Raw genomic sequence first — 27944 nt, 5'->3', positions numbered from 1 at the left:
TTGCATCGGTGCCATAGACGGTGTACATGTTCGTGCTTCAATTCGTCCTGCAGATCAAATACCCACTACAAAAAAGAATTCCAATGGCTTCACCAATTTGCGTCGGCCTTCAATTGCCGTCGCTAAAGCCTCCTCTTTCGCCACGGCAAAACTTGAGGGGTCGCGATTGTGCAAAATATTTGCGACGGTAACAACTGCCGTCGCCATTGGGCGTCGCAAACCCAATGATTTACTTCGGCAAGAGTTAGTCGTGGTAAAATATTAACAGTTTGCGACTGTAAAGACATTCATGCCGTCGCGTTTCTTCAATTCTTCCCGTGGCTTTTATGTTTTTATTTTCCCGTGCTTTCTATTCCTTTAAGATTAGCATCTGAACTAAACGATTTTACTTCTCTTTCTCTCTACTTTGCCGTCCTTCTTTGAGTCCATCTCGATTCGATACCGATGAGTGCTATAGATTTCCTCTCTCCATCACCTCCTTCAACTATTTTCCCCTCTCGATCTGTCATATTCTCTGCGGAGTGCATGCAGCCCCATCCCCTCGTTCTTACTTTCCTCTTTTCCCTTTATATACCTTCCGATCCCCTCCCTCCACTCCTCCACTTTCACAGCAGATTGGTCAAACTCCAACCAACTTTCTACCATTTTCAGATCGCTTCGTTTTCTTCATCGGAATCCATGGCGAAACAACCAGCTCGCGTCCTCGTTACCAGAGCCACAGGTACTGTAACGCATCCATAGCTTTCCTGGATCAGAGTTTCAAAAGCCATGTGATTTTCCGGCCTAAGACAACCTCGAGGCTTTGTTGATTCGAGGTTGGCTTAGGGTGGAGTGGCGGATCTGTTGTAGCGTTCTCTGAGGACGACGGCAAAGGTTTGGATCTACCAGGGATCGAAGGCGTTCGATGGGACAGGGGAGTGGGCCTGAGCCTAGAGCTTGGGTGCTCGCGGTAAGGTTCTTGTTTCTCATCTCTTATATTTTTAAAGTTTCAATCTTAAGGCTTGCAGGTTGCAGATCTTGAATTTTTTTTTTATGGAATTTTGTTTGTGTGGGTAAATGGGATATCAGGATAATCAACGTGCTGGAAAACTGATTGGAGAAGATGAGACGAGAATTTTAGTATATTTGGTTATTGTTCATTTTTGTTTTCGTTTATGTATTGGAATGGTTTTTGTTTCATTGGATTCTCCTTTGTACACAGATTGGATTTTGATGGCTGACATTGGATTCAAATGTCTAATATGATTAAGGTTTCACTTTTGTTTCAGAAACCCATCAAGATTGTTGAGCCAATTGCTTCATATTTGAATACGTTTTAATTATTGCTTGATTAGTCGACATGTTTCATAATGATGAGGAATCATTTTTTTACTTTAAGATTAGGAAATGTATGCACATGTTTCACTCATGTGCCAATCTGTTTGGTCATTACAATAAATTTGATTAATCTCTCTCTGCTCTGCTGCATTTGTTTCTTTTTCGGTTTTCTTTTTGTATGTGTTCATTTGCCAACAAACATCAAAAGGTCTTGGGGTAAAAGGAGCCAAGCTATAAAAAATCATAACCAATCTTATGCTTGTGGAAACTTGATACTTTGTCAAAGACGGAAAAGCATCCTTGAACATTAAGCAATCTCAAGGCTGAGGTTTTGTTGCCAAAGCTGGATTGGAGGATCCTTTCTAGTTTAATTACTGGAGAATTTTGGTTATGATGGAAAGCATTGGAGGATCATTTCTTATAATAAGCTTTTGTTTTCTATTTAACATATCTATAATTGACCCTTTGAATTTCTCTGTTTCCCGTCTTTCAATCTCTATTTTTTTTTTTTGTGTGTTTGTTTTGGTACCTAACCTTTTTGTATATGAATTGCTAAATTTGATTAAGGCAGATGGGCGATGCAAGATTAGCGCAATGGTTGAATCAAATGCTGAAGGAAATTCCTTTTTCTGGAATTCTGAGCAACAGGCAATCTATGTGTACCCTAAATCCAGGTTTGGAGTGTTGATCAACATTCTAAACCCTAAATCCAGGTTTGGTTTGTTGATCAACATTTCATCTATAAATAAGAAGTTAATTTCCATAACCTTTGTGATGGCCATTTTCTATCTATGTATTTCATAGATGAATACCTGAAGAATGTCTTTCTATAATTACTTTTGACTTTATTGTTTTTCATGAAGTGTAATGTTAATAATGATATGATTTCATTATGTGTACCAATGCTTTCATTAACTAGACAGTTTTGTTTCTTGTGAATGTTTGTTGTACTGATCGAACACTTGTTCAAGGACAATCAGTTCTCCATCAAAAGCCGTCTGAATTTCTCCATATCAGAGACTGTCTGCTGATGTTCCTGTACAACTTCATGAGAGGTTTCAAGGTCCGTCATGCTCTAACTTTCTCAGTTTCATCCATTTCATTGTAGCTGGTAGTTATTATGATTATAATGTTATATTAAATTCATTGCTGGCTCAGTGTGAGTGTGCTGCTGCTGCAGGTGAGAGTATCACTAGGTCCTCAGTTATAGAGGAACCTGGAGACCATGGAGAAGCACACTTAGTAGCTCTGGGTGAATTAGAATTCCGTAAACAATTTCTAATATTAAGTGATGCTGGAGGGTAAGGAACATTTTTACCCTTTGTGTTTTCCTTGCTTATTTGGCTAGTAGTCTTGGTTAAATTGTTTACCTGTTTTGGGTGGTCATTATGTTAATAACGAAAGCTAACCCAGCGCACTCTTCTAGAGTTGAACTTCTGCTCAATTTCAAAACTTCAAACTTGTTCCTATGACTCTAAAGAGTTTGAAACTGATTTACTTCGTGCAGCTCATGATGAGAGTCATGCACAAGATGCGTCGTGGGGGTTGTCTAACATAAGGGCTGTTGACGAAACTTAAAATCAGGTTGACGGTCCATCCGAAAACCCAGTCAATAAGGACGAGATCAGTGAGGTGCCAGATTTATATCTTGGTGCAAGCATTCATCTCTCAAGAGATCCTAATAATGTTAAGGATCCCAATGCCATCCAGGTTTATTCCCTTTCATATGCTTTTTTTTACTATCGATTTGATATCAATTTTCACTTTAAATTTGAAGGCATACATGTTTCTTCGGTTAGGTTGTTTATTCAGATTCAGGTGCCTTAAAATGCTTGGTTTCTGTTTGTTCGCATCCAAAATTCCACATTGTGTCAAAATTTGTAAAATAGTTACCCATTACCTGCTCTGGATAATAGTTTACATTGTCATTTCCTGCTTTGGATAATATGAAATTGTGTGGGAATTGAAATTGTATCTGATATACAATTGTGGACAATAGCATACTGGAAACTAATTGTATCTGATATGGACATATGGTATGTAAATGCATACTAATTGGTTACTGAATACTAACTGCCTTGGTTACTGAATACAAATTTTCTTGGCAACCAATACACGAGTATGAAATTGCATCTGTTTTGGTATGCCCTGTTATGAGTTAATGACTTATCCTCAGTTTTGGTTACTGGTTAGTCAAGGATATTGCTCAGTTATGCTCAGTTTTGTACCCTGAAAAGTCTAAGTGATAATGCTACTTCAATTTCTCTCATGATATGAATTTAGGAGTTCAAATTATAGCTTAAACTCTAGTGCTATTTCATTTTGGTTAATTTTATATGCCTTTTGTCTTAGTATGACACTTCTGCCTAAGATGAAGCAGTTTTATATGTTTTTTATCTGCAATATTGTCAATGTGTTCAAGTCTCTCCTTATATGTGGTGGCATCAAATCCAAGTCTCTCTATGCAAATTTTGTTGAATCACAAGTTTCACATTTTCAAATACTTGTCTTAAATCTACTGATTTTGTTTACAAGAACTGAATTTTTACAGTGTAGGACCTATTGCTATAGAGAGAAGAAGAGTGGTGGAGAAGGAGATAGACACAAAGAAGAACATAGCTATCAATGAATGAATGAAGCAAAGAAGAATACCAATGCGGTTGAACTTATGCGCTTGAATTCTGATTATGTAGGTCATGATACTTAGCCTACTGAGCGTCAGCATTATGTATTTTAATTTTTGAATGTTTTTGTATTTTCAAGATTGGTGAAGTTGTATGAAATGTATAGAAATAATGTGAAAAAAACATATGAAATTATGATTTATATGGCTTCTTTTGCTCAAAATAGAAAACCTGGTATGCAAATTTGCATGCCAGGTTTTTTTTTAATCAATAATATGCATTTTTGCGACGGCAATGTTGCTGTCGCCAATGACCTTTGGCGACGGCAAAATTGTTGATGGCGTCGCCATTATGCCGTCGCCAAAAATCATGCGACGGCGTAATTGCCGTCGCAAATAGCAATGGCGACCCCACCAACGACAACGGCAATTTTGCCGTCGCCTAGCCGTCGCCGTTGGTCTTTTGCGACGGCAATTTGGCTTTTGGCGACGGCCTTGCGCCATGGCAAATTGAATTTTTTTTTGTAGTGACCCTATATTGGAAGAAAAGGGATGCCGACCCAAAACATAATGGCTGCATGTAACTTTGATATGCAATTCATATTTGCATGTGCAGGTTGGGAAGGCACTGCACATGATACAAGGATTTTCTTATCAGCCATACGGAATCCTAAGTGGAATTTTCCCAACCCTCCTAGTGGTAATAATTTTGTTTTTAATACTTTTTTACTATTTGTTCACATTCAAGTTCTATTTCAATATCGCATCCTAATATGTTAAATACTTTTCATATTTTACAGGAAAATATTATTTAGTTGATGCAGGATACCCCCAAATGAAAGGGTACTTGGGACCATATAAAAATAACACATATCATCTTCCAGATTTTCGTAGATGTGGTGGCCCGACAGGCCCTAAGGAGGTATTCAACTACGTGCACTCTTCTCTCAGAAGCGTCATTGAACGCACTTTTGGAGTCTGGAAGAAAAAGTGGAAGATTTTAAGGGATATGCCTAACTATCCATTTGACAAGCAGGTGAAGATAATCATTGCAACCATGGCACTTCATAACTACATAAGGAGACATGCTGAAAGTGATAAACATGGAAATGAGAATAGCACTATGGCTAATGAGACCACTGATATAGAGGAGGATACACAAGGAGTTCATCGTAGTCGTCATGATGCCGGTGCACAAGAAATGGAAGTATTAAGAAATAATATAGCCACAAGTTTAATGAATGCAATGTAGACATTGGGCTCTATCTGTTCGGTTTTTAATTTATTTTTGTTTTATTTTTTCTAGTTCAGATAGATATTAATTTGATTCTAAAGGTTGGTGATACTCAGATATTTTTTTTTGATGATCTGCTATATATTATTATCGTAGTGTTTTATTTGTTAAAATAATTATTTACAATTTGTTGAAATGGACATGATCGATTTGTTAAAGAGTGAAAGAAAAAAAAAATTAAATCATGTCCTTTATGGTCAATAAACATATCTACAGCACTTTTACTTAGAATTTACCAAACGCTTTGAAGTTGTTTTATGTACTGACAGCACTTTTAAAAGTATTGTTTACCAAACACGAAACTGTTTTAATTCACAGCTGATTATTTTCACAGTACAGCAACAGCAGTTTTTTTTTAAAGTCACAGCAATCCCAAACTAGCCCTAACACACACAATCCAAAGGAGTGCCGGTTTATGCAGACATTACACTATCGAGTAGCTCCCTGATGTAGAACGAATGGCAGCCCGAATTGAAGAACAATTCGATCGTGCAAAAGGAGGAAAACCAAAGTTACTATTGCAACTTTCGCATTTGGTGTCTAATTTGATCGTGCCATAGCTTTCCGGAAAGGGAATCGCGCCAGGAACAAAACTCGTGGTTATACCACGATGTGTGGCCTTTTTCGGGCTTTCGGGGTCGTTTAGGGCCTCAAAAATGCAATGTACTGTTTTTCAGAATTTTCGGTTTTCTAGTTTGTTTTGGATTTGTTTTATTTTTACCCGTGGGTTTTAGGGTTTCATTGTTAGTCGCCCTAGGGTTCAACCCAACCTTAAACGGCTGCAGAACTATCTTTTATCATATTTTCCATCAAATTGAGAATTATCTCTTATATCTCTGGTGGACTCCAGAATCTTTGTTTTAGGTTTATTGCTTGTAAACCTTAGGTGATCTTTCCGACTACATCACTCCCTCTATGTGCATGTGTTCTGTTTTTCCCTTGTGTGTGTGCGTGTGTGTGTGGTGTCAAGATGTGCTAATTATAATTCAATGTTTTCAACAAATTGGCTATAAGGGCTCATGCAAAGGTAACCAGACAATCTCACTCATGATAATGGAACGTGTACCACATATTGCCTCAAAGACAGTAATGGAACAACGACTGGCGACAACGATAGGTACTATAGGCCAATAACATCAATACAGACCACCACGTGTATCATGGTTCGGAACCATGTTATAATTTGATTACACAAAAAATATTGGATCCGTAACTGGTCACATAACTTGATTAGAAAGAATTTGGTGAACAAGTTTTGTGAGCATCTGCAATATATATGTTTCAGTACGTCATATTTATATAAACGTACCATAATGACATCTTTGATCTGATCGGTTGTCAAGTACGTTGAATTCGAGCTTCTTGGACTCCTGAAGTTTGAGAAGTACGTCAACAAGATCTTCTTCTGGTTTGTCAATCTCATTGCCTTGACTTTTGATCTTATGATCGTTGATGATACTCTCAAGAATCTGTCCAAACTTTTTTCGCATCTTCTTCATTGAAGGTATGCTCCCATTTACGAAACCAAGACATTTGAGTGAAGGAAACAAATCCGGTATGTCAAAGCCTCCAGCAAGTTTTGTCGATTCTTCAAGCAATGAACAGAACTCCTCCTGATCTTTGCACTTTTCCCCAAACGGTGCCCTCGATCCTATCCCAGTTGTCAAACTGAAACTCTTGTCACTGAAATTGATGGGAGTAAGTCCCTTTGATGATGAGGAAATGGCCTCGATGAGATTCGAAACCTCTTCTTCTCTTATCGATCTAAATGACTGCACACGTTTAGGGCTGAAGAGTTCGAAACACACAAATCTTGCGCACCTCTCTCCAGAAATCCCCATAAGGAGCAAACACAATGCCTTCTTGACCAAAAGACATGACTTCTGCGGCCAAAAATAGAAGCCTCTGAGCAAAAGTGAGCTCATGTGTCTTCAACACCTCTTCTGCAGCTTTGGAGGAAGAGATTATTAAGGCCTCCACCTGACCCGGTTTTAGGTGCATAATAGGTCCATTTTTCTTGGCTAAGTCTCTCAGTGCATGATGTGGTAGTGGATTACCAGTAGCCAACTGATGCAAGTTTCCGATAATAGGCAGCTTCCATGGCCCTGGTGGAGACTTCCTAGGGCCTGATTTGGCTTTGGATTTCTTCCAAACAATAACCAGGATCAAGAGAGAAGTGAAGAGAGGAAAGTAGGGTATTTGGAGCATTAAGAGGGACATTGGAGATCTATGATCGATATTAATTATGCACTCAAATTAAGATGTTGAATCAAAAGAGGATATTAAGAATGTATAGCTTTTGGTCATCGGGACACTTGAACTTAACTAGTATATAGTTTTTGAATAATGAAATACGTCATTCAACTAATATATTGCATGAAATCGATCATTTGCAATCGAGATGGTGACTCTGTTGATTAGTCAAGAAGCACCGGCAGCAAACCTTTTCTATTTGTGAGTTATAGGCAGCACCTTCGATCAAGTCTTCAACCTGATCCATTAGTATCATCCGGCCAGTTGCCAACACGTTTCGGTACGTTGCTAATTATGTAAATTCAACTTACTTCATTGATCGACAAGGAAGTATTATTATTGTTAGTATTTCTAGGATTCGGGTTGACATCGTGACTGAAAATGCTTGTTATGGACGAATAGCAATATAGGAAACTTTGAAATAATATTTTGATTTCTTTCATTTTATAATTGATAAGTCTTCAGTTCTCTTTGAATCGTAAATCACTAGTACGTAGGATCATGTTTATGGACCCGGGTTTATTAATTGATTAATTTAGTCTTTGCTTTACCACCAATTCAAGTACTAACAATGATACATGACTGTTATAAAATATTGTACCAACTAAACTTGATTGCGAGAACCTATTTTGTCACTAGTTCAAATATGTCACGAATGATGAATTTTTGGAAACGAAAATTAGCACCTAATCAAAGAATTAGCATAATCCGTCAATATGGCATGGTTCCGTGATTGTTTTTATCTATTTTCCCCTACAGATGGACTGATACGTAGGGTTCCATCATTATGTCATCAAGTAATTTACACCAGTTGTCTACAATCACGTATCTATTATTGGCAGTATGGCTGTATCACTTCACTGATTCTAGCATTATCTTTTACTGTTAATACCTTACCTCACATTACCTTAGTTGATAGAGTTTGTTAAGAAAGAGTTGTTAACATAGTTATGGGTTTAGTTGATAGAGTTGTTCCTTAATTAAATTAAGGTTAAAGTCCTCTTTGAGTGTTTTAAGGGTGATGGAAGTCTGTTTCCTTACTCAATGTGTCTATATAGTGTAATCTTGTACGTAATTTGTTTTTCTTCAAGAAGCAATATATCAGAAAACCTTCCACAAGTTTGTGTCTAGTTTTCTTCAATTATATGATCGATGTCCTTATATATGATGAGAAAATAGACATAATTTGTATACATATATACTGGTGATAATGATCAATGAGGGGTGGCAATCAAGTACAGATCATTTTTTCTCCTACAGGTTACTCCGAAAGTCTCCGACATGTCAAGCTCATCCGGTTTGATTCCACTGGGGAGTTTCCAATCAAAATGATAGAGCAACTGAGAAAGAGCAAGCTCAATCATTGCAGTGGCAAATGATATGCCCGGACATATTCTCCTACCTGCCCCAAATGGAATGAACTCAAAGTTGCTCCCTTTGAAGTCGATATTATTGGAACTAACTTTATCACCATGGATATGGAGGAACCTCTCTGGCTTAAACGACTCGGGATCAACCCAATTCTCTGCATCTCTTCCCATTGCCCACTCGTTCACAATCACTTTTGTCTTAACTGCTACTTGGTAACCACTGATCTCGCATCTCTCCCTTGCTTCTCTTGGGATTAAAGGAATGGTAGGGTGAAGTCGCAGAGTTTCTTTTACCACTGCTTTCAAGTAGTCCAGTGTTTGAACATCTGCTTCTTCAATTCTTTTCTTTCCTTCAAGGCGGTTCACTAAAAATTGGCGCACCTCTGCTTGGGCCTTCTTCATCACTTCAGGGTTTCTCATCAACTCCGACATTGCCCATTCTGTGGTAGTAGCTGAAGTCTCACTCCCCGCAGAAAAGAAGTCCTGCATTCACCAAAACCAAACACATGCATGCATGCGCTGAATCAACTTACAGTCATACTTACGTAGGCTGCATACATGTGGCTAGCTTAGTTCAAACTTTTTTTTTTTTTGGCAAAGTAGCTTAGTTCAAACTTGAAAGGGCATACTAAACAGAAAACAGTCACATTCATCATTTCAAAAGTCGGTTCATAAAGTTAATTAACATAACAGTTGCAATATTTAATCAAGGTCAAATGAATATAGTTTTCGTCGGAGCTTGTAGTGGTCGATCCCTATGAAAACATCAAATTAATTAGTTTGAATCAGTCATACTGTTTTCGTGGATCAAACGACTTTAATTGCATGCAGTTAAAATGTGAGGATCCGCGATGCATGGTTTTTTTAAAATTAGTGTTATTATTTTTCAGAAAACTAAGATTCTTTAGTTAAATAATAATAATAATTATTATTATTATTATAGGTACCATATTACTAGTGTAACAATAAAATAACATCTGAATTGACGTACCATAATGACATCTTTAATCTTACTGGTTGTGAAATCGAACCCCAGTTTGTTGGACTGCTAAAGCCTTAGAAGTACGTCAACAAAATCTTCATTATCATTATCATGACCATCAAGAACTACATGATCGTTGATGATACCGTCGAGAATGATTCCGAGCTTGTCTCGCATGTTCCTCATGGCCGGTATGCTTCCGGTAAGGTAACCAAGAAACTTGAGTGAAGGAAACAAATCCGGCACGTCAAAACCTGCAGCGAGTTTTATTGCTTCCTCAACCAAAGACGTGAACTCTTTCTGAACTTGATCGGAGCACCTCTTCCCAAACGCTGCCCTCGACACTATCCCATACGTCAAGGCGAAGATCTTCTCGCTGAAATTGAACGATGATGAGGGGCTCATATTCGAAACAGATTCGAGGAGACTCCACACCTCTTCTTCCCTTATAGACCTGAACGACTGCACACGTTTGGCACTCAAGAGTTCACACACGGAAATCTTGCGAAGCTCTCTCCAGAAATCTCCATAAGGAGCGAAAACGACACTGGATTGACCATAGGACATGACTTCTACAGCCAAAACCTGAGGCCTCTGACTCAAACTGAGCTCATGAGTCTTCAACACCTCTTGAGCTCCTTTGGCTGATGAAATAATTATGGTCTCCAACTGACCCATTTTCAGGTGCATGATGGGTCCGTGTTGCTTGGCCAAGTCTCGCAGCGTACGATGTGGGAGTGTACTCACCAACTGATGCAAGTTTCCTATCATAGGCAGCTTCCACGGCCCTGGGGGAGACTTGACTACGATTTTGGATATCATCTTCCAAAAGATAACAAGGATAAATAGGATCAAAACAGAAATGAAAAGAGTTTCATTGCTGGGATTTTGGGACGACATTTTGGTACTTCGGCTTGAATGTGCTTAATTCAATGTGGGCTGTATAATAAAATAGAGATGAGCAATGGAATTTAACCGGGGAAATTTCATTAGTAATATGATGTATTATTATAACCAAGGCAAGGGTGGCGTGCTCTTTTAATTTTTCTATTTGTAAAACTTGATGAATCAGTACTCGATCAGTATATACAATTAGTCAATGGAGTGTCCATCTAAGTAGTGTTTCTTTATTCTCGTTGATAATAAATTTCAACTATTATTTTGGGTTTTTCCTGGAAATCAACTTCTTTTTTTTTTTTTAATTGAGCAGTATATTTGTAAAACTTGATGAATCAGTACTCGATCAGTATATACAATTAGTCAATGGAGTGTCCATCTAATAGGCACGTAGTAGTGTTTCTTTATTCTCGTTGATAATAAGTTTCAACTTAATGAGCAAAATTATATGAAAGATATTGCACAAGTTTTCATCGCGATGGAAAACCAACTAGATCAATCAATATATAATTAGTGCATTATGATGTAATGGGCACCTAAAGAAATTGCCAAAAAGTTTGAAGCTAAGGTATGTTCTTCTCCCATGTCCTTCGCGAGACAAATTCTGTCGCGGATGTTGGTATACCGTATACAATATTCATTATTGTATTTAACAATTTCACACCAACTAGACCTGAAAATTAAAATTAACACCTAATCAACGAGAAAAGGTTGTTAGCAGACTTGATAATTGATGCATACTTGTCGTTCAAGTTAACTATTATTCGAGTAGCTTACCAATTGGGTCCCATGGTCTAGTGGTCAGGACATTGGACTCTGAATCCAGTAACCCGAGTTCAAATCTCGGTGGGACCTTTTTTTTTTAATAACATTTTAAGATTGTTTCTCATTCTCAACTCCAACCCTTATTCTTTTCTTGTTGAACAGCCATATCTTTGCTCAAGCATTCAACACAACCACAGATTAAATTTAAATCAACAGAAAACATACTCCATAACTTCATTCCATTCAATTCTGCATTTGATGAGTAATTACGACAAGAATAAAGGGCCAGGATAACCCAGTCTAGACAAGCTACATTGGTTAACTGATGCATATCCCCATCTATCTACTTGGGGTTAAATAAAGGTGATACCCTCCTTTGAACAATCTCCTGAATCTGCTCCCATGACAATACTGATGCAGCATCCTCAAAGTTGGCGATTTCCATCTGCTGGCGCAACTGTAAGTACCAAATCCACGACAATTTATTACCCAAACAGTATGGTACGACAGTACAGTAAAAAGTGGATATTCACACATCAATAAAAACATCAATGATGCTAACTAGGCTTTTCATCGGATGTTCAGTAGTAGTGAAGTTTTCACATAATGGGGGCTTTCTTCTTTGTAAACCATAGACCAAAGAGGCACCTGAATTCAAGTCCATTCCATTTGTTTCCATAATCTTTAATCTAACTAGATATGAGTTACAAAACCAATCTTCCAGTGATCCAAGATCCACATTTCTAATACAATGTAAGCCAAAGGATAATATATGTATAGCCGCATACCTTTTCTAGGATTGCAGATTGATCATCTAGGGGAAACTTGCGCATTTGCTTCAGCATCTCCAGTTGCTGAAAAAAAATTACTTCTGGTTATTTAGAAACAGACACCTTTACCATTACAGTTGTCAATTGTGATCAGATATTACCTGCTGCTGCATTTTTTCTTGAATCTGCATCCTTTCAGCAAACTCATCTGCTCCAAGCTCGGCTTCATCACAGGCCAACTCTTCCCTGTCATGAGCAACATACAATTAAATATCAGAACCTTTCGTTTTGTTCTTCCTTCTAAGGTAAGATTTGTGCCTTCATATGTTCAACCTAATATGTTATTTTAGGCCTAACACAGTCCCCCCCCCCCCCAAACCCTCAGAACTAGAGCCAAGACTTACTAGCCTTGAGCATACTTACACCAGCTTAAATGTCTATAGATAAGGGAAAAGATACAGCATGTCTATAAATAACAGAACTCGAAAAGTAAAATAACACCTTATACAGTCCCCCCCCCCCCCCCCCCCCCCACAAAGAAAATGACACTTGGAGCCAAAAAGAACTTTTTCTTTCCTTCAGAATGAACAAAGATGTTCCATGTAATTGGTACAGCAAATGGAAATAAGACAAATAAACAAGTTTTTATTACTGATTATAATATGGCCTTGTCCACATTCAGTCTAGGTTGAAGGATCAACTAAACTGAAGAACAAAGAACTTATATGCTGAAAATATGGATGGCATTTCAAAGTTGGTTAACTTCATAAGTTTATATAGGCAGTGAAGTGGACTACCTTGCAATGAACTTATAGAAGCAAATCATCATATCCTGATCATTCTCATAGTTTATATTCACCTTTCCCAGGCATGATATGCCAAACCTTGGATCTGTAGTAAAAGGAAACATTTACTCTAAATTAGTCTGTACAGTGATTGTGGTATAAGGCTTGCTAGTCCATAGATTACAAGCATCATGATTGTGAAAAGCAAAATTGCAAAATAACTAAATTTCAATCACAACATAAGCATCAGACACATACAAACTATACATATCAACATATACAACACATTGAACAGATAAATGCAATATGATATATAATCTTTGTTGGCATGGGTAACTGTGGTTCATCTTTTTGATAGTACAACAGTTGGAATCTGAAAATATATTTAGCATTTGAAGAACGAACTTACCAATACCCATTTCCAGAAATATCTCTTCTTGGATAGCAGTGGTCACAGCTACAGCTTCCTGCATATAGTAATAGTATATCAGACAAGAAAATGGAACAAATGGATGTAGTACTTAATAAGTACAGTCAACTAGGAAAAGAAAAACATCATTTCATATACTTCCAAACAGCATAGTGTTTTATAAGCTCTATTCATTAGTTGTACTTTATGTTCAGTGTCATCAATTCTTATTGTGAACCTAAAGATCCATTGAAGTACCATCTAGTCATGCTAGTGGTTTTATTCCTGGCAATAAACCCGTCATTCGCCTCTATTTGGTATCGAGTACCGAGTACATAGTATTGACACAAATGTCCAACTAAAATTGTGTTACCGAACTGAATTATACTAGTAACCTGGAAATGTGTTTGTCTCAAGTAAGATGCCTAATGCAGCATAGTAAAAAAAAAAACCAGTTCAGGTAACCAAGCAGTAAACTAGCATTCTGAAAATGACATCATAGCTCTGTTATGAAAGGGAGTAGCAGAAATCTATAACATAAGGGCAATAAACCCACCTGCTTATCCTCAACCCCATCTGCAATTCTTTTCTTCACGTCTGCAAACAAAAATGATTAAACCCAAACCCACCACATTCCTCCACTCCCCAAAACACAAACCCGAAAATGCGAACACAAAAAGTAGAGCAATATCATAAAAATACATAAAGAAATCAAACAAACACAAAGAGACAGAGCGAGAAATGAGAAATGGTACCAGGCTGAGAGGTAAGGAAGGCGAACCGATCAAAGAGATGAAGCAATTGCTCCCTTGACAGCATCTCAGACCTCCCAGTAGACATCGTATTCTCAAAAGCTTCAAGCCTTGGTTTTCAAATATCAGGGTTTACCCTATTTTCTTATGAGGTCCAGAAAAAGACACCCTCACATTTCCAAAGCCAGTTTCTTTTCCCCTTTTTCTTTTTAACCCCCCAATCCAACCCAAAATGAAAAATTGAAAACCCTGTCCTTTTCTTATTCCACACCACCAAAGTCAGGGTTTAAAAAATCGGGCATCACAAGTATATCGGCACTCAAATTAGGACACATCAATAGACTAGGAACAAAGTATTGAAAATTTTCATTTATCATATATCTGAAGGCACAGAATAACAAATTGAACAAAACAGAAGTTGTAAATCTAAAAAAATAAAAATAAAAGAAAAGTCCTAATTTAGAAATCCTCATCCATCTTGAACACATGGTTGCCACCATTTCCACTAATGCTGTTCATGACTGAGGCCTTCTGGTACTCCCCAACTCTCTTCTCAAAGAAATTAGTCTTCCCCTGAAGACTAATCAGCTCCATCCAATCAAACGGGTTCTGCACATCATAGATCTTCCCGTATCCCAACGCACCCACCAGCCTATCAGCCACGAACTCGATGTACTGGCTCATCAGATCACCGTTCATTCCTACTAAGGCGCACGGTAACGCGTCGCACACGAACTCTCTCTCTATCTCAACCGCGTCGCGGACGATTGACTTCACGCGCTCCTCGGTGAGCTTTATCCGGAGGAGCGAGTACAGCAGGCACGCGAAGTCGCAGTGGAGGCCTTCATCTCGCGAGATCAACTCGTTCGAGAAGGTCAGACCGGGCATTAACCCGCGCTTTTTTAGCCAAAATATCGCGCAGAAGCTCCCCGAGAAGAAGATCCCCTCCACGCAGGCAAAGGCCACGATGCGCTCCGCGAACGTCTCGGAGCCGTCGATCCAGCGCAGGGCCCACTGGGCCTTCTTGGCGACGCAGGGAATGGTGTCGACGGCCCGGAAGAGACGGCTCTTCTCGTCCGAGTCTTTGATGTAGGTCTCGAGAAGAAGGCTGTACATCTCGGAGTGGATGTTCTCAATCGCGATCTGGAAGCCGTAGAAGGCACGCGCCTCCGAGACCTGTACCTCCTTCATGAAGCGGCCGGCGAGATTCTCGAGAACGATGCCGTCGGAGGCGGCGAAGAAGGCGAGGACGTGGGTGATGAAGTGCTTCTCCCCCGGGGTTAGGGTCTCCCAGTGGCGCTGGTCCTGGTCGAGGTCGACCTCCTCGGCGGTCCAGAACGACGCCTCGGCCTTCTTGTACATTTCCCAGATCTCCGGGTACTGAATGGGGAACATGCAGAACCGGTCCGGGTTGGCCATTAGCAGCGGCTCTTCTGGAATTGCAGGCATTTTGGGGAAGAAGAAGAAGATGGAGTTGAAATTCGATTTAAGGGTTTTGAGAATTTTGGGGGTCTGTGATATGATATGGAGAGGTTGGAGAATTGGGGTCGAATTTATAGGGTTTTGAATTCGAATTGGGTTTTTTGGAGTCGTGAAGGAGCGGGTGATTTGAATTTTAATTGGGGAAGCTTGCGCGAGAATGAAGGGTATTTTAGGGAATTCCTATACTATATCAGTAGGCGCTAAACCCGATTTGTGCCACACAAGACTGCTGGCGGATGAGGATGGTATCTTTGGATGTTTGTTGGAGGGTGTTTTGGTCAATTTGGATTCAGCTTGCGAGGGAAGCTTGTGGGTTTTGAAGTTTAATGGTATGGCGGGAATTATTTTGCGGGGAATTTTGGACTGGTGCGATTTAAAACGGATTGGCTCGTAAATCTAGGCAAATTGAATTTAAATGGTTTATTGGTCCCCTATGTTTTAATTTTTACCAAGAATGGTCTGTATCAACTTAATGGTGCCGGTGCCGACAGATAATAGTCATAATACATTGTTTTCTTTTTCTTTTCTTTTTTCCTAAAGTAAGGATAATATTAATGTGGTTAGCTCTAAGCACCTGGTTAAGTACATGGTTTGTGTGGGAATCATGTGCAAATCTGGGTGCTAATAAGGGGTTTAGGCTGTGAGAGTGTGGTAATTAGGGGATTATGAGTTAATGAAACACGTGTGGGATTGTGCAGGCACACTTGGACACAGGCTTGAGCATGGTTCTAGAGTCCATGGACGCGTTAGTCCGTGAGGAGCACACGCCTCTTGACCCAAAATCATTTATGGGCCTTGCAGCCGAATCCTAAGTGTAACCTAATATATGCTGATCGACAAACCCATGATTATTTTGGCCCATCTTTTATTGATCAATTAATATACATGATATAGAGTATAGAGGGCTTATCAAATGAGTTCATTCATACGGGAGTGTGACAACTGGTATGAACGATACAATCAAAGAGTCACTAATGACCCACATATAACATCAAACTAATGGGCCTGAACAAAACTTCCTAATTGAGCTACTAAATCTCCGGTATACCATGAGGCCGGAACAATGGTCACACAGACCAAGGAGACTCATAATCCGACACAGTGCCAACATCATTGGTAGCGACACTTCAACATACCAATTGAGTAGTAGCTCTGAACCTATGAATGATTTACATGTGCTCGAGTCAACTCCACTTCCTGAGTAGTTAATACAAGTGATAGATGCGAGTGAAAACCGTCATCACTCAATCAACGATATCTTGTAATGAGCCAACAACACAAACACTCGATCATGAGAGTAAGTATAGAGGGCCGTTAGGGGGAAGATATCCGCATGCGGGCCCACGATTAAAACACGGGGATCATTCGCTAGCGGACGTCCACTTGAGAGTGTTGAAGATGATGTTACCATATTTGTTCATGAAATAAGGTGATCAATATTTGAGTGTTGGGGAGGTCACTACTCTCTTTTCACTCGGATTTTGGTTAAAATAAAAGAAGAAAAAATTCGATGATTGCTGCAAACCTCATTTTTTTGTGTGAAACTTGATGATATGAAGCAATCAAAAAGGTAACAATGGATGGAACAAATAAGTACACACGACAAGCCCTTGTTAGCTCGAAGAAAAGCCCCAAGGCCAAAACAATAGAGAGAACTTGTAAAGGAATTGTCTCAAAACACACACACTCTCGTACTAATTCATTAAAGCTGACTTCAAAAAATAGAAAATGTGCTTTTTAATAGCAAGAGCATGACGGAACCCCTAGCTTGAAGTAAAGTCCCAAGGCCATAACAATAGAGAGAACTTCTGAGCAAAAACCTTGAATCAAGCAATGTACATGCATTTCTTAACAAAAGCTGACATTAAAAAAAAAAAAAAAATACAGACTATTAGCGTAACATAAATCGCATCATTTTTTTTTTTTGATACATTAGGGCCAAATGCCCAGACATAAATCGCATCATTTGATAAATCAAGCACTAAACTTTTTTTTTTTTTCATAAAATTTTTTTTTTTTAAAAAAACACCAAACATTTTTCTCCCCAAACGAAATAACCAACATTTTTTCTTACGTCATAGCCGTAACCGCCTAACAAACCAACCGACCCCATTTCTTGAGTTCCCGCCCTTTTTACTCTCCCCTCACTTCTGCGCTTAAAACCCCGTAACAGATTCTCCAATCCCTGAAATCACAAACAAACCAAACCCTAGAATTCTCTCACTCTCTGAAAAATGAAAACCTCTCCCATGGCCACCACGCTTCTCCTCTTTCTGATTCTCCTCTCCCTCTCTTCCTCCGCCGTCGCTTTCTCCGCCACCCTCCTCCTCACCGCCGCCAACACCCTCTCCAACTCCGGCTACCTCTCCATGGCACTCACCCTCCAGCTCGCAGCCAGCGCCGGCCTCGACCTCGACTCTCCCACCGCCACCATCTTCGCTCCGTCGGACACCGCCTTCCTCCAGTCGGGCCCACCCTCGCTGCCTCTGCTCCGGTACCACATCTCGCCGCGACGATTCTCCGTCAAAACCCTACCCTACCTCCACCGAGGCACCAAAATCCAGACTCTGCTCCCGAATTACTCACTCACCGTGACTTCGTCTCCGGCCGTCGAAGGCTACTCGTCGGTCAACGACGTTCGGGTCGACCCGAATTCGGTTCTGGACGACGGGTCGGTGATCATATACGCCGTCGATCGGTTCTTTAACTTGACTTTCTTGAAGGCTGAAGAAGCTCCGGCGCCGGCTCCGATCGCTGGAATTTCGGGTCAGCCGCACCGGCCGTTCGGGTCGGTTGCGGATCTGCTGAGGTCCAAAGGCTGTTCGATCATGGCCGCGTTTCTTGACGCCCAGCTGATCGGGTTCAACCGGAAGACGGCGCTGACAGTGTTCGCAGCGGTCGACGACGCCGTCGAAGACTACGCGAGGAACAGCTCCGATTACTCGGAGATTTTCCGGCAGCACGTGGTGCCGAGGCTGCTGAAGTGGCAAGACCTGGTGGCGCTTGATGACGGGACGATGCTGCCGACTTTTGAAGAAGGGTTTATGATCAATGTGATCAAGATGGGTGACGTCCCTGTGCTCAATGATGTTCCGGTGGCCGATCAGGACCTCTACAAGAGCCGCTTCCTGGTTGTTCATGGCGTCAATCACTTGCTGACGTCACAGCAGCAGATGGTGAGGCAAGAAGAAGACCCGGTTGGAGATCAAGAAGATGGTGGTGGTGCTGGTTTCACTGATGGGTTTGTTGCCAATGTTGCTGATCAGATCAACCCTCAAGGTTTTGATGACTATCACTGAGGTATAAACAAGATTTTGATAACTTGGAGCACCCTTTTTACAAGTTTGTATATTCTGTGTGTTTTCTCACATCAAGAATTGGATTTAGATAGAGTTGATTTCAGAAGCCATGAATCTCAGAGTGTATGTTTTTGGCTCAGAATAGCTTGTGGGATTGAATTGTTAGATTCATGGCTTTTGTTCAAGGAAACTGTATTGTTGAAATAGGAAATTTAACACCTTTGAATCTTCATTCATCTTTTGGTTTTTTTTCGAAAATGTGAATACTTTCTGCAAATTGCGTTACTGAATTAAAAGAACTGGACAGGAGCATTAGAAGTTAGAACTGATATGATTCGGGAGCAATAGAATTATGTGCATTGTGCAGGAGTACAAATTACTTGAGCAAAATGGCCTAACTCACACTAGGAATTTTTACACTAGTGTTCTATCCTAGAAGTAGGAGCTTGGGCAGCTTAGGGTTTAGGACCATAGCTGGTGCTAGCTTCCTCGAAATTTGAATCCCCTGAAAAACTTGCCCTTGCCAACTCCCTCAGTTTCTTCAGATCACTTTTCGGCTGTAATTTCAGTCCCTTTAGCTGTTTTGCTTCCACTGCTCTCTGCGTACCTAGTGTAGTCTCGGGAGTAGAGGAACCTGCTGTCATTTGTAGAACATTAGGGCCAGGTGATCCAGGACTGAGTACAGGGACTACAGTTGCAGTCATAGCGCTAATAGTGTTACCGCCTGGTGCTCTCATATCTCTCCTTCCAGATTTTGTATCTGGACCTGGATGAAGGACTGGAGGTAGACCTGTTTTTGGATGGGATGATGCAGGTATGACTCTTGGCCATTGCTTCTTTGGAAGAAATGGGAGGATAAGGCCCTTAGCAGCAAACTTTAAACCGAGTTTGAACGAATTCTTTTGAGGCTGAGAGAATCTTAATATGAACTTCATCAAAGCATACCACTCATTGATAATTTGGGTAACAAAGGTAAGGAAGAGAAGACCTAGCATTAAGAACCCTGCATTTCTCGCTTTGACTGGATTTGAGCCATTAATACTGATAAATAGAGCAAAGATGCCAACCTCACACAGTAGAGAAATACTTTCCACCACATGGACTCCCCTGCTGATGTATGGTTTGATAGTAAATAGATAAATGAACTGTACCAGCGTAATGGTCAGTGCAAAGAGGCTTTGGTTTGATTTCCTTGATGAGTAAGCTCCACATATGATCCCCAAGCAGACCCGTCTTGAAAGATCAACAATAATGTAGGAAGATCTAGCACATCCCAAGACCCTTTTCGATATAGGAATCTTAATTTCTTCAATGCTGCCATCCAAGCTGACTGGTCGCATCCTCCCAATACCACTATTGCCACTTCCGGTCCACTTGGATATGCTGTTTGGTTCATTTTGATCAACAAAAACAAATAATGGAGGACCCTTCAAACTTTCAAAGAGAATCCCGAAACGTGGAAGGAAAGATGAAGGAATCCCTTCCTTATAAAACCACTTTCCAGCACTAGGTCTCCCTGTAAAATAATACAAAATCCTTGTAGACCACGGTTCTTTTCTAGCTACATGCTTGACTTCCTTGTACTGAACATAACTGGCAGAGAAGATTGCAATTAAATTAAAAAGGCACACTGATATTATAAGAGCTGCTGGGATAGCCAGCAACAAAGCTCCAGTAATGATTCCTCCTGTTGTACCACCTGTAAATATAGTTAGTCATCAGTTCAAAAGTTCCTAGAGGGATCACTAAAACAACCAAGTTAAAAAGAACAAAACTTAAATCCTTACCTTTTATCACAAAAGTCGAGGACTGAGAGATACAAGGTAGCATGAGAATTAGAAGAAAGAGCTCGAATCTGGGAACTGACAGTAAACCATGAGCTGGTGTTCCAGTTCTCCACCTTAGGAAAAGTAATATCAATAAATGGATGATGACTAAACTGCCTCCTCCAATACCAAGCCAAAACAAGTTCATCAGTAGGTCTTCCCACCTGTTAAAAGTAGTTAGGCATAATACCATTAGCTTATCTATTGAATTTTGGTACTTCTAGGTACTTGAAAAATCATACTAAAATCAAAGCATTAAAGGTAATTGTGAAGCTACCCTAGGTAATTCTCCATTCCCTTGATGACATTGCTAGCAGACAATGGCTCTCCTCTCTGTAAGGCAAATAATTAGCCATACGTAGATAGGTTTACATTGAAGAGAAAAAGTTTCAGCATGCATTAAATAGATACTCACCAAGAAATACATGAAATATTCATTAGAATGAAGGGGTAATCCATAAGGAATCATATGCATGTTATGCTGCCCAAGAAGCCAACCAGACTTGGGACCCATCTCGATGGGAACTGGTACTTCATTGCACATATATGAAGAATTGGCTAGATACGAGTCAACTTGAACGTTAACTCCTTTATGTGAAGACCCTCCTACAGATGAGGCAATAGATTTCCTCTGAAGATTCTCTTCAGCCAAGTAGACATGGTGGTGCAAAACTGAACCACTATCCTTCTTCCATGGAAGCTTTTGACGAGGTATGAGCCACCAGAGACCTTTGGTTGTCTCGAAATATTCAATTGGTTGATTAACTGAGAGCCAGTCTGAGAGGACAAAAACTTGAAGGTGTCCGACCAGACCCTATTTTAAGACCAAGCAGATAATACATTGGACTAATTTCAAAGGAGTTTACAAGATGGGGTGAAAACGAGACATGAAGAAAGCTTTCCACTTGGATATTTGCTTCTATTAAACAATTTGAATCTTACATGTAGATTCATTGAGGAATCGGAGGCAACAACATTGATTCTCTCAGAAGCAATTCCCACTGCTCCAAGATGTGCAGTTGAAATTGAGAGAATAGCAGCTGCTAGTGATGTTGCTAATATACCAGCACTAACAAATGACTGCAATGCCATTGATATTGCAGGGGTTGAGTCTGCACAGACTAGAAAGTCAAGCAGAGAAGACATGTGAATCTGTGTGCGCGCATGTGTGTGTAACAATATATATCCTTTTGCTAAAGTCTGACAATTATTAAGCTTCACTAATATCTTATAGAGTTATAGTAGATACTGTAGTGAGAGTATAGTCTTGCATGCAAACTCTCTGGCAAGTTTCAAATCGTCCAGGGACCAAAAACTAATGAATCATCACTGATTAAATTAAAAAGAAAATAAATGTGGGGAATGAATAGATGTAGAGAACCGAATAAGACAAGAAATGAGACGTACAGTGTTTCACTTCAAGTTGGTTAGATGCCATGTTAAGATTTTCTGATATATCATATACCTTCCCTGCAGGAACAGAAATTGACACCATATGCTCAGTGATTGCTTGTACATTCAAGGAGTACAGAGCTCTTGAAAGTTCCCTAAACCTGCAAAAGGAAATTAGAAACATTGCACATTACTTTTGGGAGTTTTGGCAATAGGCATGTTGTGATATTAGAAGTTTCAAGAGTAACAATATGCACCTGCCTTGTTATTCTACCCCCAACCACATTTACCATCGAGGCCTCAAAGCCAAAAACCGGCTTTGTAAACTCAACTACTACATTTATGCTGTGGTCCTTAGTAACATTTGGAGAACTAGTACTCAGCCCTACACCGGTCTCCACAGAATCTGAGAGAAAAGGAAAGCAATTAGCTCCACAAAGCTTCGAAAAGACTCCCTGCTCCCTGAACCAACTTCAGCTTATAAACTGTAGAATGTCATACCATAAAGGAATGTAATTGAGGGAACCGGTGAGACAGGAGTGCCTGTCCTGCCGATTAATAGTCCAGCTTGTAATTCAATCACAATGATTTCAGTTCTAGATATATTCCTGATCTACAAAGTAAAAATTTTAAACATATTTGTGAAATGATTTAGACAAGCATACACACACACACACACACAAATTAACAGTGGTGGATACAGAAACTGGTTCTAGCTAAAACCCTTCAACAGATAATATTATTTACTATTCAGACCATAGCTGTAAGTTCTGCTTACTTGGAAATTAAACTCGCGGCTTCCTTGATTTCTGCGATGAATAGGTATTAATTTACCCGAATTGACAATCATTGCATTTAGGACCTGCTCTGTTGTGTTTATAATGGGAATGCTGAAGCCCAAAAATATTTGCACATCCTCCAATTTGTTAGTTGCAAGGACAGTTCTTGGGACTCCATTCATCACTAACTCATAGGCAGGAACAGAGGTCCACAAATCTGCTAGCACTGGCCTTCTATCTAAGACATTCATTAGTTCATTACAGATATCATCAGTCTGTCAGAGGAGTCAATTGACATATATATCATGATTGAAGTAAGTTTGTAAGTTATGTCTTACTCTTACCAAAGTGAATGATTATAGTGGAACCATTTGTCCTTGTGAAGCTATTTCCAGCCTGATCTGTACAAAATTTATCTGCCATTCTGATGACAACGCGACCATTCATACTTGTAAAGGAGAGAATTACATCGAGACTGTAACTAATGCCAGGTTTAATCATGCGCAAGGAAGATGCATGTACATGGGCTGGACCATGTATTATAACCTACAAAGAAAGCATGAAGATTATCTCTTGTCTACAATTTTCCATGCTAATAACATGAATTTTCTTGAAATGACAACTTTATGAATTGGTGAAGCATAAGTAAGGAGTCCACTTACATCACAGCTTGATGAGTTTACACACCTAAAGCCACCCTTCCCGGTGCAAGCTTCACTGAAAGTGATATCAATGGCTATTCTTTCAGTGCTTGTATAATTCTTTCCGCTAAAAATTGTTGCAGTTGGTGGTATTGTATCTATCAGATCAGTTACAAGACATTTAGAAACAAGAGAAGGTTTTAGGGATACTAATTGAAATACTTTGCTCATACAAGAGTGTTTTACAAAGGCAAGGCCTAGCAAGTAGCTATAGATAAGATAAGGAACCTCAGAATTACTTAGCAGATATAAATACTGACCAATGAACCAAGAATGAGCTGATGAGTTTCTTTGTCCATCCGAAGTTGTGACACTGACAAGAAATTCATGGTCACTGTTGACTGTCAAGTTTCTGAATACTATGGCCTTAGCTGGACATGGACTCAGAGTTTGGCCATCAAGCTGTTCATAAACAGATACAGTCACTATGAATGAAAGAACTAGCTCGTGCGGATACACTACATTTATCTTAAATAAACAGCTAATCAACTAAAAAATCTTGAAGTTCTTATGATCAGCTAAATCACGAACCCTTAAATGAAGAATATTGAACAATACGCACCTGACAGTGAATGAAACACATTCTTTCTTTGCATGCATCTGAGCCATTAAGTGTAACAACTGAGTACCGGAAAACAGCGTAAGAGTACCTTGACCGTGCCGGTGGAGCTCTATCGAAGCGAATGAGTGCGGTTGACTCCGCTAAGATTTGAATGTACCCTATAATTAAAGCATACAGATAGAGCTGAAGAAACTTGATGAGCAAACCCTTGGCAAGGATGGCCATGAATGAAAATCACATTTAAGTCCTAAATCTAGGACAGGGGAGGAGCAAAATAAAAGAAGAGTGTGGTTGCTGGAAGGCACAAGGTCCCAAAGGCAGTGGCTGTAGTAATGTTTCTAAGAGTGTTTATTTGTCATATAATTACGGCTTTATTGAATAAATTCCTCCGAGGAGGTTCATCTTAAAAAAATAAAAAATAAAAAAAATTACGGCTTTAAATTCAAAAGACAGTGTACAGAAGAAAAGCTCATGCAACTACCAGAGGCCTTGTTCATCACCACCCTCTTAACTGCTACTTTAATGAAATTCACAGGCACCATTAACTACCACCCACCAACCTACCACTACCTGTCCTTTTTCTTTTTCGGTTAAAGGCCTCAATGAGCTTGCTTATATAACATGGACGGACCAATAAAGCCAAAAATCGGAAATTCATGGGTTCGACCCCGCATGATTAGACAAACATTGCAATAGTCAGTTAGTCTGTCACGACGGACGACCATTTCATTTAGTAGCATTAATCTCTATTTTATAAGCGAGAGAACCAAAATTCAACTCAAAATCAACTAATTGTTGTATAAAAATAAAACTAAAAGAATTAAAAATACAATTAATTTGCGCTTCAAGCCTTCAACAGTTCAGCGGAATATCATTGTATTTGTCTGAGAAGGGTCGGACCTACTTACAAATCTCATTGGCTAAAAGGCCACTGCAGACAAGTGGCTTGCACTGTTAGCCTAACCAGAAGGTCAAAAACAAAAAAAAATGTTAGCTCTTTTTTTTTTTTTTTTTTATATCAGTCGCACTGTTTTAACTTTTAAGTATTCCCTGCATCACTTATTTACAAAAATTACAGAACATACAGGTCATCCTCAAGGAGCATCAAAAGGTGCAACCCCAGTGCGAAGAAATCCGATATATCCTAATCTTAGTTGTCCACAGGATATATCCTAATCAGAGTGGTTGAGGAGATGAGCTTTCCACTGTCTCAGCAGGTTCATTGTCATCTTCAGACACCATCCAGTGTAATTGAGGTCCCTGAAAGTAGATATGATCAGAAAATTAATACCGAGCATTTATATTTTAGAAAGACACTTATCAAAAGTAATTTGCAGAACAGCCTACTTATATAAAGAGTTCTACGGCTGGAATTGCTCAGGCAGATAACCACACCAAATATCAGTGATTCTCACAACAGATGGTAAAAGGACACAAATCATATTTCAATGTTAAGCATTTCTCTTTGGCATCAAGATTATGCTACAAGAACAACTGATGGTAAAAGTAAAAACAAAGAATCAGTATTCCTGGAGTAGTAGACTGGCAGTGTTTGAGCAGGAAATAACTCATTCAGATTGTAATTCATGGATGATCTATCACCTTTCCTTGTCGTATGATCTTGGGAGGAAACACTGTCATGTCAACCACAGTTGATGGATCAGCCACTCTTAACCCACCATCAATGACAAAATCAAGGCCCTGCAATGAATTCAAAACACAACTCAAGAGCTATAAGAAAGAGATTAACCCATGACGAAATACAAAAACAAAAAATGAACAATAAAAATCTCCATGTGACAAACCATACCTCTGGTCCATATGTATCAGCTATAACAACTGGATCCAAAATCCACTCATTTTCCTTCGGGCACTTGCAACTGGACAACAGATAAGCATTCAGTGCCATATCATAGAAATCAGTGGAGAAAAAAAAAAAGTTATTTGCACAAGTAATGAAGAGGAGCAGGTCTTGTAAATTGCTTAGAGTCACTTGTGCCAAAACTCTTTAAGAGTTACTTTCAGTTAATTCATGCCAAAACTCTCCAGGAGTTGTTCATATTATATGTAAAGGGAAAATATAAAGGACAAACCAGCCATACCTGGTGGAAATCAATGGTGTATCCATCTTCTCCAGTATCGCTTGACAGATGGCATCAGCAGGCATACGAACACCCACATTTTTCCTAGATTTGTATTTGGCAATTGCCGTCCCAAACCCTATACACTGCTTAGGTAGTTCTTTGGTTGCAGTTAGGATGAAGGTATACTGTAACATAAAAAAGCTCAATTATAGGCTAAATTTGAGGAACCTAGTGTACTGTAACATAAGTGTCTTCACTGACATCTCTTCATATGCAATAGCTGTCTATCAACAGTAGTGTCATGTTGTAATCCTATAGCTACAAGCAATAATAAGACATGAAAATAACAAACGTACTGGCCCAGGTAAGCATTGCTTAACAGCTCGGAAGATATTTGCATGACCTTTGGAATCACCACGAGGGAAGCCTGTTGTAAATCGATCAATGTCATGGAACGAGTGACACAAGATGGTGAGGGGCTGCACCAGCAAGTCAAAAGAAGATAAATCAAAACCCCAATCGGCAATCAGAAATCGTAACTAACAGAGTTAATCAAAGCATATTTAAGTAATGAGTGAAAGGAAGCTGCTATACTTGCCTTTGTAGACTCGATTTTCTTGATTCTGCAATATGACAACATTAACCACATGAGACATATTGCATTTAACAGTAAATCAATACAGCAATTAATCAAACAACACCAGGAAACAAGAGCATTATTTCTACCTACGAAGACGATCAATGGCTGAGTGGTTTCTCGGGTCACAGACTATTGCATACCTAAAACATTCACAATTATGCAAAACAATAATCAAAACCAAATGCGCAATAACTTGGGGAGAATAAAACCGAGGCTAGGGTTTATGACTCACACAGTGTCAGTAGGAATGACCCCAACCGCTCCTTGTTTCAGAAGATCAATGACCGGCTCCAATTTCCAGCTATCAACTCCTGATGGATCAACTCCAACATACAGTAACTCATCCTCCTAATATAATCAAATCAATTTCAGTTTGATTTTAACTTCAAATAGTGAGAGAGTGAGAGGGAGGACCTTGGTGAAGCGAGGAGTGGAGTATTTGAGACGCTTAGGGCTCCGCTTGACGGCGAAAGCCAACACTTGGAACCGGCGGCTTTTCGGAGCGGCGAAGTAGACACGTGGAGAGGGGAAAAGCTTAGGGTTTGGCAGAGACCGGGAGAAGCTGAAAGATGAAGCTAAGTCGCCGGCGTAGAGTTTTGTCCGAGAAGCCATTGCCATTTTCTCTCAAAAAAAATGAAAGAGCTTTCTAGGTTTTTACAGTGGCGCCACAATCTGCCAAATAGGGATGACCGCCACGTGGACAAATGACGATATAGGACCACTTTCTTCTCTATTTTTGAAGGTGAGAAATTAAATTACAAATTGAAACCCTTAATACAATCGGATCTAAACTTATCAATTAAAGACAGATAACGCAGAAAGCGACAGTTTATTCAATCAAGTGATAGGAGTATCAGAGCTGTGACCAATATTAGTGACAGTGTCGACAACAAAATTAGTGACCAATATTAGCGACAATGTCGACAACAAAATTTGCTTCTCAAAACTATTGGAAAAACTGA

The 27944-nt window shown here is 39.6% G+C and overlaps 6 protein-coding genes, 1 long non-coding RNA gene, 1 other non-coding gene and 1 pseudogene across 14 annotated transcripts; 3 read left to right on the top strand and 6 right to left on the bottom strand.

The window, feature by feature from the left end:
- The first annotated feature begins 69 nt into the window (after positions 1-69).
- Positions 70-4150, top strand: LOC133726757 (uncharacterized). Of its 4 annotated transcripts, none has more exons than XR_009854920.1 (5): positions 70-949; positions 1889-2380; positions 2498-2618; positions 2825-3027; positions 3869-4150. It is a non-coding gene; the product is annotated as an uncharacterized LOC133726757 (long non-coding RNA). The 4 variants fall into 4 exon arrangements; XR_009854921.1 differs by having other exon boundaries at positions 1885-2380; XR_009854919.1 differs by having other exon boundaries at positions 1069-2380.
- Positions 4151-6529: 2379 nt separating this feature from the next.
- On the bottom strand, positions 6530-7734 carry LOC133734668 (desmethyl-deoxy-podophyllotoxin synthase-like). The gene is made up of 3 exons (XM_062162284.1): positions 7678-7734; positions 7056-7379; positions 6530-7006 (listed from the first exon to the last, which is right to left on the bottom strand). Exons 1-3 carry the CDS (start codon positions 7732-7734, stop codon positions 6530-6532), a joined length of 858 nt encoding a protein of 285 aa, XP_062018268.1.
- Positions 7735-8624: 890 nt separating this feature from the next.
- Positions 8625-10813, bottom strand: LOC133707390 (desmethyl-deoxy-podophyllotoxin synthase-like; annotated as a pseudogene).
- Positions 10814-11519: 706 nt separating this feature from the next.
- Positions 11520-11591, top strand: TRNAQ-CUG (transfer RNA glutamine (anticodon CUG)). The gene has a single exon. It is a non-coding gene; the product is annotated as a tRNA-Gln (tRNA).
- A 119-nt stretch (positions 11592-11710) lies between these two features.
- On the bottom strand, positions 11711-14447 carry LOC133726756 (uncharacterized). The gene is made up of 7 exons (XM_062154370.1): positions 14221-14447; positions 14022-14062; positions 13466-13523; positions 13069-13162; positions 12433-12517; positions 12290-12355; positions 11711-11958 (listed from the first exon to the last, which is right to left on the bottom strand). Exons 1-7 carry the CDS (start codon positions 14303-14305, stop codon positions 11845-11847), a joined length of 543 nt encoding a protein of 180 aa, XP_062010354.1. The 5' UTR covers positions 14306-14447; the 3' UTR covers positions 11711-11844.
- Positions 14448-14557: 110 nt separating this feature from the next.
- LOC133726755 (ribonucleoside-diphosphate reductase small chain) lies at positions 14558-15786 on the bottom strand. Its single transcript, XM_062154369.1, has one exon. The coding sequence runs from the start codon at positions 15664-15666 to the stop codon at positions 14677-14679; it is 990 nt and encodes a 329-aa protein (XP_062010353.1). The 5' UTR covers positions 15667-15786; the 3' UTR covers positions 14558-14676.
- A 2095-nt stretch (positions 15787-17881) lies between these two features.
- Positions 17882-19209, top strand: LOC133707380 (putative fasciclin-like arabinogalactan protein 20). Its single transcript, XM_062132951.1, has one exon. It carries the CDS (start codon positions 17934-17936, stop codon positions 18996-18998), a length of 1065 nt encoding a protein of 354 aa, XP_061988935.1. The 5' UTR covers positions 17882-17933; the 3' UTR covers positions 18999-19209.
- Positions 19210-19304: 95 nt separating this feature from the next.
- On the bottom strand, positions 19305-25480 carry LOC133726750 (uncharacterized). Of its 4 annotated transcripts, XM_062154363.1 has the most exons (15): positions 25344-25432; positions 25167-25217; positions 24259-24416; positions 23957-24098; positions 23658-23794; positions 23340-23541; positions 22995-23233; positions 22718-22829; positions 22478-22622; positions 22232-22377; positions 21767-21945; positions 21240-21638; positions 21102-21157; positions 20786-20988; positions 19305-20697 (listed from the first exon to the last, which is right to left on the bottom strand). In XM_062154363.1, the coding sequence occupies exons 3-15, from the start codon at positions 24277-24279 to the stop codon at positions 19454-19456; spliced, it is 3225 nt and encodes a 1074-aa protein (XP_062010347.1). In that variant the 5' UTR covers positions 24280-24416; positions 25167-25217; positions 25344-25432; the 3' UTR covers positions 19305-19453. The 4 variants fall into 4 exon arrangements, with proteins under 4 accessions (XP_062010347.1, XP_062010346.1, XP_062010344.1 ...); XM_062154362.1 differs by lacking the exon at positions 25167-25217 and having other exon boundaries at positions 25344-25480; XM_062154360.1 differs by lacking the exons at positions 25167-25217; positions 25344-25432 and having other exon boundaries at positions 24259-24837.
- Positions 25031-27633, bottom strand: LOC133726751 (uncharacterized). Its single transcript, XM_062154364.1, has 9 exons — positions 27397-27633; positions 27215-27330; positions 27069-27122; positions 26941-26965; positions 26699-26821; positions 26361-26527; positions 26069-26138; positions 25861-25959; positions 25031-25518 (listed from the first exon to the last, which is right to left on the bottom strand). Exons 1-9 carry the CDS (start codon positions 27598-27600, stop codon positions 25435-25437), a joined length of 942 nt encoding a protein of 313 aa, XP_062010348.1. The 5' UTR covers positions 27601-27633; the 3' UTR covers positions 25031-25434.
- Between the last annotated feature and the right edge of the window lie 311 nt (positions 27634-27944).

This window comes from Rosa rugosa, chromosome 1, assembly GCF_958449725.1.
Source record: "Rosa rugosa chromosome 1, drRosRugo1.1, whole genome shotgun sequence".
In the NCBI taxonomy this organism is placed as follows: domain Eukaryota; kingdom Viridiplantae; phylum Streptophyta; class Magnoliopsida; order Rosales; family Rosaceae; genus Rosa; species Rosa rugosa.
Note: the sequence above shows the minus strand (reverse complement) of the source record. Positions and strands in the feature narration are given on the sequence as shown.